Source organism: Chlorocebus sabaeus, chromosome 21 (assembly GCF_047675955.1).
Source record: "Chlorocebus sabaeus isolate Y175 chromosome 21, mChlSab1.0.hap1, whole genome shotgun sequence".
Lineage (NCBI taxonomy): Eukaryota > Metazoa > Chordata > Mammalia > Primates > Cercopithecidae > Chlorocebus > Chlorocebus sabaeus.
The window spans coordinates 23,414,748-23,427,267 of NC_132924.1; the positions used below are offsets into that span (position 1 = coordinate 23,414,748).

At 42.7% G+C, this 12,520-nt stretch overlaps 1 pseudogene and 1 gene segment (V, D, J or C); both read left to right on the forward strand.

Annotated features, from left to right (window-relative positions):
* The first annotated feature begins 233 nt into the window (after positions 1-233).
* On the forward strand, positions 234-1,558 carry LOC119622794 (uncharacterized; annotated as a pseudogene).
* A 2,354-nt stretch (positions 1,559-3,912) lies between these two features.
* Positions 3,913-5,257, forward strand: LOC119620616 (T cell receptor gamma variable 4-like). The segment is given in 2 exon segments: positions 3,913-4,616; positions 4,731-5,257. Coding segments are annotated over 2 exon segments (570 nt in total).
* Positions 5,258-12,520: the final 7,263 nt, after the last annotated feature.

Sequence of the window (12,520 nt, forward strand, 5' to 3'; positions counted from 1 at the left end):
GCCTTGGGTGGTTGCCTCCAAGTGCCCTGCAGAGGCAAAAAGGAAGGCAGTTCAGGGCCCTAATCAGAGGCTTCCTGGCAGGACAAGGTCCTGGCATCAGCATTTGCTGCTGCAACTCTGAAGTGCAGGGTGCGAGTCTACTGTGGAACTGCCCCCTCCTAGGGCTGAGCCAGCTGACTCCAGGGTCAGCTTCCTTGACATTGCAGTCCCTCTGCTGCAGGCTTGAGCTCTCCATGCCCCTGGCTGCCTTCTGCAGAGGGCCTGCTCTCAGCTGCCATGGAGGGCGCTGGAGAACAGGCCTGAGCAGAGAAGCTGGAGCTCCTCTGCAGGTCCTTCCAGGCACCACCCCTCTGGGAGGAAGGTTTGGGAATCCCCTAAGGTAACTTCCTTGTTGAGTAGAACCTGCGTTTTGAGAGGGTTTTCTGCTCCTCTTCATCTGGTCCCTTTCCTTCCACAACCCCAGAGAGGAAGGCATGCAGTGGACCCTAGCCGTGCTTCTAGCTCTCCTGTCTCCTGGTAAGTGTGCTGCCTACAGAGAGGCTCACGGGTTTTGTTTTGTTTTGGTTTGGTTTTTTTCTTCTTTTGCAAGGGATGCCGTACTAAGAAATGCCTCATTATATTCTGTGTTGTTCCCATTGCTGCCAGTCAGATATCTACTAACTTGGAAGCAAGAAGAAAGTCAGGCACCAGGGGGTCAGGGTCGTCTGTTGTTATCACCTGTGATCTTCCTGTAGAAAATACCTTCTACATCTTCACCAGGAGGAGAAGGCCCCACAGCATCTTCTGTGCTATGACCCCTTCACTCCAGGGATGTGTTGGAATCAGGAGTCAGTCTAGGAAAGCATGATAATTATGGAAGTACAAGGATAAGTCAGAAATTTATACCTCTAAAACTAAATGAAAGTGACTCTGGGGTCTATTACTGTGCCAACTGGGACAGGCACAGTGATTCATACCTGCCCTACATCACACTGAAAATCTGCCTTGTGGCTGCTTCTGGTACACAAGGTAGAAATGACCCATCTCATTTCTTGCCACCAAATGTACTGTATTCTGTACAAAGAGAAACACAGCTTAACTCCTGATCTCCCCACTAATACCACACTCCCCTGGCAGCTGCACCCTGTTCTCCACCCTCCCCCAGGACTTTCCTGAAGACCAAGCTGCCGTCTCCAGGCCTCAGCCAAGCATCCTGGCTGCGAGCAAGGTTCTCTCAGCTCTCCTAGGACATGGGCAAGGCCCACTCATTCTGCTTCCTAGGACAGACAGGTACACCTAGGGTCCAGCTGTGAAGTGAGAGACTTTGGACAGCAAACGGAAAGGGTGTTTATACTGAATCATATATCCAGAGACCACAGCCGACAGTGTTGCTTATTCCTCATGTATATAACAATATAAGCAATACTGTAATTACCACTAAAACACTAGGCCTAGATATGCAGTTGAACATTCTCTCCCTCTAACTTCCTTTTATTTTTCCTCTCTCTACTTTCCTGGTTACTTGCTGTTTTTCTACACATCCCTTTTTCTGCCCTCCTCTCCCTCCCCCCCAGTTCCCTTCCTAGCTTGCTTGCCTTCCTTCCTCCCTTCCTCCTTCCCTCCCTCCCTCCCTTCCTCCCTCCCTTCCTTCCTTCCTTCCCTCCTTCCTTCCCTTCCTCCCTCCCTTCCTTCCTTCCTTTTTTCCTTTCTTCCTTTTCTCTCTCTTTCTTTCTTTTTTGGGCACATAATCAGAATACAGAATAATTCTCTATATGTTCATGCCAACTTTGATATAGCTAGTTTATTTGTTCAGTTTTCATTTTTATATTTTGGAAATCTGTTGTACTATTTTGATTTGTGTATGTAAAACCTTTACAGGGAACTGAAGTCAAAATTATAAAACAAGATCAATTTCGAGATTTTAGCTTCTATTCTAGAATTCTCTTTTCTGTATCTCACCCTGTGGGTAACAATATCTTTATTAGTTCAGTTGAACTTTTTCACTTTTTCTCATTTATTCAGAAGTCTATCACTATTACAAAAATACATCTTTTGCTTGTCATATGTGCAGTATGCATTGTTTCTATTTGAATGGCATATTTATGTTTTTGTTCTGATATTCTGCTTTTATACATCTCAATCAATCTTTTAGTTTCTGGTGTCAGAATTTTGTGTCTTGGAAGGGTGAACATACTTCAGAAATATGCATAAAGAAATCTGCATCATTTCATTAATATTTTATTCATTTATTACTTGATACTGATATCATGATCTATCTGGAATTTTTATACAACGATTACTATAGTAATAATAATATTGATGATAGATATGGGCACTGACTTTCTGGTAGTTACTGTACTAAGCACATTACATGTATATTTTATTTAATCTTCACAGAAACCTTATTGATGGGTTTAAGTACCATTGAATATAGCAGATGAGAAATTGAGGGGTTAACTAACATTCCCTAAGTCATATACTTTAATTTGATAGTGATTTCAATCCAAGCTTGGGTTCAGAAAATGAGATTTGTTCATCCAATTTGCATTGTCTTATCTTTATGAATACTAGCATTATTTTACAACTTTATAGGCCATTTATACTTCTTTTGTGAATTGCCTTTTCATACTCTTTGCCTATTCTTCTGTTGGGGTATTAATTTTTTCTTATTTGTTTGTAAGAATTAATATACACCATTTTCGAGATATTGATCCTTTATCAAATGTGTTGAAAATATTTCTCGTCATTTGCTTTCATTTATTTTCAGCACCTTTTGGTGAACTGAACTTTTAAAATCTATCAACTTTTCTAGGGTCCGTATTATGATGTCAGGCTCAGAAAGACCAATGTCACCTACAATTAGTGTGCAATTCATCATCGTTTAAGTGTGATTTCCTGTTTTCAGTTTTATTACAAGTAAATCTCTATTTGTACTTTTTAAGTTAGCAACCCAAGAATATTTCCATATGGTAAGTCAATTCCCAAAGGAGAACATAGTAAATAATCAAGTATTTCCTTGTGGATATTAACATACAACTTTAGGACATGATAAAATATTACATACATGTGACTCTCTTTCTGGACTTTCCACTGTGTTCCATGAATCTTTTCAGTTTAGTGCCAGTATTGTCCTCTCTTCAGCACTGTAGTTTTATAGTTCATTTTATACTCCAGTGGAGATTATTTCTCTCATTACTTTTTTGTTTTAAGGATTTTCTGTGCATTCTAATGTGATGGCAGTTCTCTCCCTTCTCATTTTTAAACCATGAGAGTTCTATCCCAGGCAGGATTTTCCTAGCTCCAAGGCAGGTGAGCTTCCCTCCTTCACAAGGACCCCGATGACTCAGCTTTCAGAGCTGCTCCTGTGGCAGCCTCAAGTCCTGTACATGCGGTCGAGAGGCAGAAGGAGACCAACCAGAGTCCTCTGCCTTTCTCATTCCCAGCTGTGATGTCAGCAGAAATTGAACTCTCTGAGCTGGGCCAAAACAACCACCAAGAGGGACGTTGTTCTACATTTTATGAATATCTTAAACATGTGTCTAAACACTTTTTTTTTTTTTTTTTACAGAAGAGGTGAAAATCTGTGTATGCACTACTGAATTTTCACAATTATTTTACTATTGTTTTATCACCTATATCTCCATCTCTGAATCCAGGTCCACTGCAGACATCGGTCAGCTTTCTGAGGGTACGGTTGCTAGGTAAAATATGCAATACTCAGGAAATTTGGAAGTTCGGTTCAATAACAAGTTTTTAGCTTAAGTATGTACCAAATATTGCATGACATGGCACCCTGTATTACTTTAAAAAAAGAAACAACTCACACTTCCACTTGAATGAATGGAAATCCTCTAATAAAGAGATCACACACACGGGCACACATTCCCCCCACCCCCCCCCACCCCCACACATATACTCACACAGGATCACACATACACCCGTCCCACCCCCACACATCCATTTACCTTACAGGAGAGTCCAAGACCCACCAACATGCCTGACCCTCAGTCCTGTTAATAAAGCAGGTTCAGATCTTCTCAGAGTGCCCCTCAGTGTTGCCTCCAGTGTCCTTGCAGAAGTGAAAACGATGGTGGTTTAGGGCCCTAATCAGAAGCTTCCCCGCAGAATGAGGGCCTGGCAGTGGACTTACCTGCTGTAACTCTGAAGTGCTGGGTGTGAGCCTGCTGTGAGACTGCCCACTTCAAGGCCTGAGACTGTTAACTCCAGGGTCAGCTTTCCCCACGTCTGCACTCCCTCTGCTGCAGGCCTGAGCTCTCCACGCCCCAGGCGCTCTTCTGCAGAGGGCCTGCTCTCAGCTGCCACAAGAGGGCGCAGGAGAAAGGACCTGAGCAGAGAGGCAGGCGCTCCTCTGCTGGGTCAAACCAGGCACCACTCCTTCTAGGAGGAAGGCTCGGGAGTCCCCTGAGACAGATTCTCAGTCACTTCTCTCTGCCTGTGTCTCAGGAAGACCAGCTCCTCCTACTGTCTTCTGTGCTAGGGATCCCTTCCTTGTTGAGTGGGACCTGAGTTTTGAGAGGATCTTCTGCTCCTCTTCATCGTGTCCCTTTTCTTTCAAGGTCCCAGAGAGGAAGGCATGCGGTGGGCCCTAGCCCTGCTTCTAGCTTTCTTGTTTCCTGGTGAGTGTGCTGCCTACAGAGAGGCTCATAGGTTCTGTTTTGTTTTGTTTTCTTCTTTTGCAAGGGGTGCTATACTAAGGAATGCCTCATTGTATTTTGTCATTTCCATTGCAGCCAGTCAGAAATCTTCCAACTTGGAAGGCAGAACAAAGTCAGTCACCAGGCCAACTGGGTCATCCGCTGAAATCACCTGTGATCTTCCTGAAGTCAGTAGCTTCTACATCCACTGGTACCTACACCAGGAGGGGAAGGCCCCACAGCGTCTTCTGTACTATGACTCCTCCAACTCCAGGGTTGTGTTGGAATCAGGAATCAGTTCAGGAAAGTATAATAGTTATGAAAGCACAAGGAGGAGCTTGAGATTGAGACTGCAAAATCTAATTGAAAATGATTCTGGAGTCTATTACTGTGCCAACTGGGACAGGCACAGTGATTCAGACCTGCCGAACACCACACTGAAAATCTGCCGTGTGGCTGCTTCTGATACACAAGACAGAACCACCCCCTCTCATTTCCTGCCACCACATTTACTGTATGCTGAACAAGAGAAACACAGCTTAACTCCTGACCTCCCCTGCAGGATTACACTCCCCTGGCAGCAGCTGCCCCCTGTTCCCCACCCTCCCCCAGGACTTCCCTGAAGACCAAGCTGCCATCTCAGCTAAGCCTCAGCGAAGCAGCCTGGCTGAGAGCAAGGTTCTTTAGCTCTCCTAGGACGTGGGGGAGGCCCACTCACTCTGCTGCCTAGGACAGACAGGTACATCCAGGGTCCAGCTGTGAAGCAAGATATTTTGGACAGCAAATGGGAAGGGTATTTACACTGAATCGTGTATCCCATGATCCAGAGATCACAGCTGAGAGTGGTGCTTATTCCTTATGTCTGTAACAATATAAGCAATGCCATAATTACCACTAAAACACCAGGCCTACATATGCAGTTGAACATTCTCTCCCTCTGCCCTCTCTTTTATTCTCTCTCTCTTCTTACTTACTTCTTTGGTTGCTTTTATTATTTTTCTCTCTCTCCCTTCCTCCTTCCATCCCTCCATCCCTCCCTCCCTCCCTCCCTGCCTCCTTCCCTCCCTCCCTCATTCCTTCCCTCCCTCCCTTCCTCCCTTTTTTCTTCCATCCATTCTCCTTCCTTTTTATCCTTCCTTCCTTCTTTGCTTTTATCTCTCTTTCTTTCCTTTTTGGGTACATAATCAAAATACTTTTTCCACAAAATGATTTGAAATAATTTTTCTCTATTTGTTCATGCCAACATTGATACAGCTACTTTAATTGTTCAGTTTTCATTTTTATATTTTGGAAATTTGTGGTATTACTTTGTTTTGTATATATAAAACATTTACATGGAACTGAAGTTAAAATTATAAAAGAAGATGCATTTGAAGATTTTAATTTCCATTGTAGATTTCTCGTTCCTCTTTTCTCCCTCACCCTATAGGTAACAATATGTTTATCAGTTCATTTGAGCCTTTTCACTCTGTTTTTCATAGCGGAGTATGTGTTGTTTCTATTTCAATGCCATATTTATGTTTATGTTCTGATATTCGATTTGGGTTTTTATACATTTTAATCAGTCTCTTATTTTCCCGTGTCTGGATTTGTGTCTGACTTCTAAAGGTGCACATACTTCATAAGTATGCATAAAGAAATCTATATCATGTATTTCAATGTTTTTATGCATTGATTATTTAATGATGGCATCATTGATCTATCAGGAATTTTTATACAATAATTACTGTGTTAGTAATAATAATACTGGCCAGGCCCGGTGGCTCATCCTGTAATCCCAGCATTTGGGTAGTCCGGTTGTTAGGATCACTTGAGGCCAGGAGATTGCGACCAGTTTAGCCAACATGGTGCTGGCAGCAGCTGCACCCTGTTCTCTACCCCACCCTCATGAGTTACCTAAAGACTAAACTACAATCTCCCAGCTGTGTCAGCCATGCAGCCTGGCTGACAGCAAAGTTCTTTCAGCTCTTCTAGGGGCTGGTGGAGACCCATTCCTTCTGCTTCCTAAGACAGACAAGTTCCTCATGGACTGCTCTGTAGAGGGATACATTTAGGAAACTATATGGGAAGAGTAGCTGCTCTCAAGCATTTATCCAATTATTGTCTATAGATCATGGCTGAAATAGTGCTTAGTCACTGCTCAGGATAAATGTTGGAATAACAACTTTGCACTTCAATAAGACACCTAACATGTATCAGATCTGCTATCTTTTGGACAAACTGATATTCTCGTTGACATATCAAATCATAGTACTATTGGTCTGCATGAGAATGGGTAAAAAAGTGATTGTCATAGATATGCCAACCTACGAGTCATATCACAGGTTTTGAACCATCGCAAGCATCCCTGCTGTAATGTGAGCATCTGAAGGATCTGACGCTTGCCTTGCAGCAGAATTCGTTCCATCTCCCCTCTGGATATTAGACTGATAATTTGGATCAGGTCTCAGCATGGGCCATTGGGGAAGACTACAGCCCTGCTGAGCGATGAAAGGATTATCCACTCAAGGAGTTCACACGTCCTGGCCGACATGGAGAACATGACTAGAAGTAGATTTGGAGGGTGCTCGCTGGTGGATTGTGGAATGTAAGCCTGAAGAAGCAGAGTTTAATTCTACAGAGGTATTTTCATAATTTATTGCCCTGACAGGGCTCCTGGTGTTGGTCCTGGGACACTCCTGGGATGGCTCCATGGAAACATGCAGGAAACCTTGGTCACATGACATGATACGGAGATGTCAGAGTTGCCTGGACGGAGTTATGGAGGAAGGCATGAAAAGACTTCGAGAGGTAGGCATGCTAGAGTGGACTTTCCCACTAAACCTGGGAACTCACTGGATATCTGTATTCCCTGCGAGAACCCAGAGAACCCTCTGAATTAGGAAGACAAGGCATGTTCTGAAATAGGAAGCATCAGAATTCTTGAGAGTCTCGGTGGACCCTGTGCCCTGTGGGGATGACTATAGGAGATGCTGTTAAGGAATTAACTCCCTAGGGTCAATGGAAATGATGTGATTTCAAAATAAGAGTCCAAATGGGCAGAATTAGTGTGAGAAGATGTAAAGCCAGAAAAGCAGCCAAGGAGCCCTGTTCAACAGAAATCTGGGGTGACAACTAATAAACCACAGTGTTCCTAGGGGTAAGGAAATTGGGCTTCCACAATGGTATTCCACATATATTTTCCATATACACATGTATATATATATCTCATCTATATATGTAATTGGAACATATTAAGAGAAGATGAATGAAAGAATGATGTCAGCTCCTCCCATTCTCCAACTCAGAGTCCTTTGAATGAAGGGAAAGGCAGATTGCCTTGAGGGAGAACCTTGTAATGTTCTAGCAAGTATATATGGTAGTGATTCTCTGAGCCTTTTCCCACAAAAGATGGAAGACCAATTACCTGAGAAATTTATACATCTAGGGAAGGAGAATAACCAGGTCTTTCAAGGCTGTTGGAGACAGCATCTGAACTAACTTTGATACCAAGAAACCCATATTGTCAACGTGGTCCCCCATTAGAGTGAGGACGCATAGAAGCTCCCACTCTAATGTTAGTTTTAAAGGCCCAAGTCTATTTAAAAGTGCAATCCCGTAGGTGGATGGACTGACTGTGGTGTCTACCCTGTGTCTGAGAATATCACAGTGGATGTGATGAATGGACATAAAACAAGGAGGCTGCCCTCCACTCCTGGATAGTCCAGGCAGGCTACATTCCTTTATTCCATTTGGAACCCGTATGGCTTACTCTCTTTCACTGACTGGAGCTCACACTCTGGCTATTGTAACCTGTCTTAAATCTTTTTCTCTTGACAATGTCTTGACTTTGAGGCAGGTCTTAGAAAATGACTCTTCCTGTCTCAAAATGCAGTCCTTCATTCTAATTGGTGAATTGGAAGCACATGGCTGGTGTAAAGAATAAGAAAGTAATTAGGAAACAGCAGGAGGAGAAAGCAGGGAAGCAACACTTACTGTGAATAATTAATTTCTGTTTAGAAAATATCACGGCTGATGTGTCAAAGGCCCTGGTATGCAAGAATGAGATTAAACAAATGTGGTCATGAGAAAGAGGTTTCTGAATAATGACAGAGAAGCTTGAGTCTACAAGAAATCCAGAGTCCAGAATACTGAAGGGGAGCAGTACTGGGTTCATGTGTATCTGGTTTCTTGTCTATTGGATCCTCTTTCTTCCAGAACCCTAAACCTTGAATCAGCCTGGCTCCTAGAAGAGTGTTTCTCAAAGTGAACTCCATGGACCACCTGAATCAGAAGCACGTGAGGCTTTTAATAATAATAATAAAAAAGTACAGGTTCTGGGAAGCACCCAACACAATAAGACAGAATCTTGGAATGAAGGGTGAAAAGGTGCATTTTAAAATAACCTCCAGAGCTGATTCTTATTCAAACTGACTTTTGAAAACTGCTGCGCTAGTGGCAAGAGATCGAGGGACTGTCCTGAGCCTGACACGTGAAGGTATTCTAGAAAGCTGCTCACGGGCTCCCTCGCAGCTCACCAAATCCGCCTCACTCTAATCTCTCCCAACCCCTCAAACCGCTGCTTTGACAGATTCTCACACTTTTGCACGATAATCCCACAACTGCAGGTCCTTCTGGCTTCCTGTGACCTCAGGCAAGAAAAGGTTGTGTGCTAAATGAATCTGCTTTAACTTGCTCTCCTTCCTCAGGGATCACACCTTTTTAAGAAAGCCTGTCCCTTATCTTGAAGCATAAACATATTCTCATTTTTATTCTCTCAATACCTTAAAGGTTTTCTTCTGCACATGTATTTGTTTGATCTACCTTTTGTGCGTGCGGTGGGAGTTAGGAATCTTAAAGTGGAGAGCCAGTTTCTCCCCAAATTGCTGACCTAACCCGTCCTTAACTCTCAGTTCAAGGCCACCTTTGTGATGGTGAAGTTTCCATATGCTCACTCAGCCCCTTCTGCTCTCTCTTCTTCTCCACTGTGCATGTTGGCTTGTACTTTTGCCAGTTTCTCTAAAGACACAGCCAGAGGTGGGGTGGCTGTGTGTGTACAACTTCAACTTTACACATGGGACTGAGTCCCTATGTTGTGTATCCTTGTGCCAAGAGCACAATATGTTAATTACTATAGCTTTAAAAAAAAAAAAAGTAAGAGTTTTTCATAATCAAATTTTCTTGCTTTTTTGTTTTTTCAAAAAAAGCATAATTTTATTGAAGAATAAACCCCTAATATATAGGCACACTTATTTATAACTATGAACCATGAACCAGAATAGAAATGCATCATGTATATTACAAAACATAGCAAAAATAAATAGGGGTAGGGAAGTGCAGATGTTGGTCAAAGGATATAAACTTGCAGTTCTATGATGAATAAGTTCTGGACATCTGGAATACAGCATGGTGACTATACTTAGTAATACTATATTGTACACTTGAAGCTTACTGAGAGTCAGTCTTAAGTGTTCTCACCATACAAACCCAAAGGTAATGATGTGAGATGATGACTGTATTAATTAGCTTGATTGTGGTAACCATTTCACAATGTATACATTTGCCAAAACATTAGTTGTATACCTGGAATATGTAATTTTATTTATCAATTATACCTCGATAAAGCTGAAATAGAGGATTACTAATTCCCACAAAATAGATTTAACAAAAAGTTTTATTCAACAAACAGTGCTATGAAGTTGTAAATTGGAAACAAAATTCAATTTTATCCACAGTCTTCTCATCAAAACCCTCAGTGGCATTCCTCTTTCTGGTGTCCCAGTCTTGTCAATTTCACTAATAACTGTCATCCTGTGAACACCCAATTTATCCTACATGACAAAGTGACAAAGTCCGATTACATGAGTTCTCAGATTCTAGGATGGCCAGAAGAGCGCTGTCCTGGGTCAGATAAATCACGTGGAAGATGCAGAGGATGCGTGACTTTAAAGGTCCAGCCCTCAGTCGCTGGATCTTCATGCAGGGACCGCCTCAGCCTGGATCTGCTCTTCCCCACCACTGCAGCCATACCCCAGGCTGGCTGAGGTCTGCTTCCACCTGGGCAGCGACTGGATGACATGGGATGAGGGGACACACCTCTCCCTCGCTCAGCATCGCATTTCTCTTTCCCTGGAGATCTGGGATCTTGGTCAGCATCCTTAAAAAGCCACCCGAGGGCTTGAGAGGGCAAGCCCTCCTACATCTTGACTGCGTTTTGCCCAAGATTTTTCCCATTATTATTTCAAACGTGTGTCTAATTTAGACAGAGAACCTGTAAGTGCTACATGGAGAAGAGCACAGGCCCACCTAATTGGGAAGACAAGTAGAGGAAAGGAAAGCAAATGCAACCAGACAGAATGTGTGGCTGCAGGTTTATTGCAGATTCTATTAGAGTCTATGGTTGGGCTGGGTGCAGTGGTTCACACCTATAATCCCAGCACTTTGGGAGGCCAAGGCAGGCAGATCACCTGAGGTCAGGAGTTCAAGACCAGTCTGGCCAACATGGCGAAACCCCGTCTCTACGAAAAATACAAAAGTTAGCAAGGCGTGGTGGCATGCACCTGTAATCCCAGCTAGTCGGGCGGCTGAGGCAGGAGAATCGCTTGAACCCAGGAGGTGGAGGTTGCAATGAGCGGAGATCACACCACTTTAGCCTGAGCTAAAGAATGAGACCCTGTCTCAAAAAAACAAACAAACAAACAAAATATATGGTTGGCTGTTGCTAACAACTTTTGAGTCTTTAATGATCGCAATTGAATTAAAACGGTTAAAACAGCAATGAAGAGAAACATAGTTTTGAACACTGACAACACAAAATAACTTATCCATGTAACCAAAAGCTACCTATTCCCCCCAAACTATTGAAATAAACAAACAAAAAAATTAGAAAGTGGAAACTTTACAAAAATTATTCGCACTAATGAGGTTGTCCAAAAGTCAACCAAATTTATTATAGAATAGTAATAACCAAGCTTGTGCATAAATCAGTGATGACGTAAGTATCCTGTAAGCATTACCGAAGTTTTTTTTTTTTTTTCCTATTAAATTTACCTTCAAGATAAGCCTTCAGGATGAGGCTTTCCACTGCACTTCATTATGCAATGCCATGTTGACTTGGAATATTATCTCAGATGTGACTCTAACATGGTTTGATTTGTTATGACGAGACTAAAGTGAAACATATCACTGTTTTCATGTGCATATTGCACTTTATAAGCACAAGGTGCACAAGGTGCAATAAATAGTCAATTCGAATATGGAAAACAAAGGTAGTGGTTATAAATTTTTTCTCCTCCAAAATAATATTTTCTTACTGCTAAAAATATCTAAAAAATAGAGAAAGATTAAAGACAAACAATTTGCCCATTTTCATAGCTCACTGTCCATATTTTGCACTTTCTACCTGTCGCTTCCCTGTGTTGACATGTTCTGACCATAGCTGTCACTTTCTTTTCCATTAGTCTAGCCCACCACTGGGCTAGAGGTCTACAGAGGGTATAAATGATAGCCCCAGAATATCCCTCTGTCAAAATGTTCTGCTAGCTTTGTATTTGACCACCTTCTCACTGACTCTGCACAATCCTAAGCCCCACATGTGAGAATGCTGAAAACTGGAATCATGACTTTCAGTTTTTGCCATAGGAGGGAAGCTCAGGAACTGGGTTTGGTCGTGGGAACTGGGTTTGGTCGTGGGAGCCCAGGGACTCACAACTTCCCTTCCCAAGTCAGACCCCTTTTCTTGCCATACCCACAGCCTTGCCCTCATGGCTATCTCTTTGACTACTCAGGAGGTCCTGGGTATCATTAGCAAAGTTGAAAATTGACCTTCATTTCAGTAGGAAGTCAAGGCTGGGTCTATTTCTCCAAGCCTCTGGCAGATGTGTCCTTCCCAATGCCCTATCTTCACC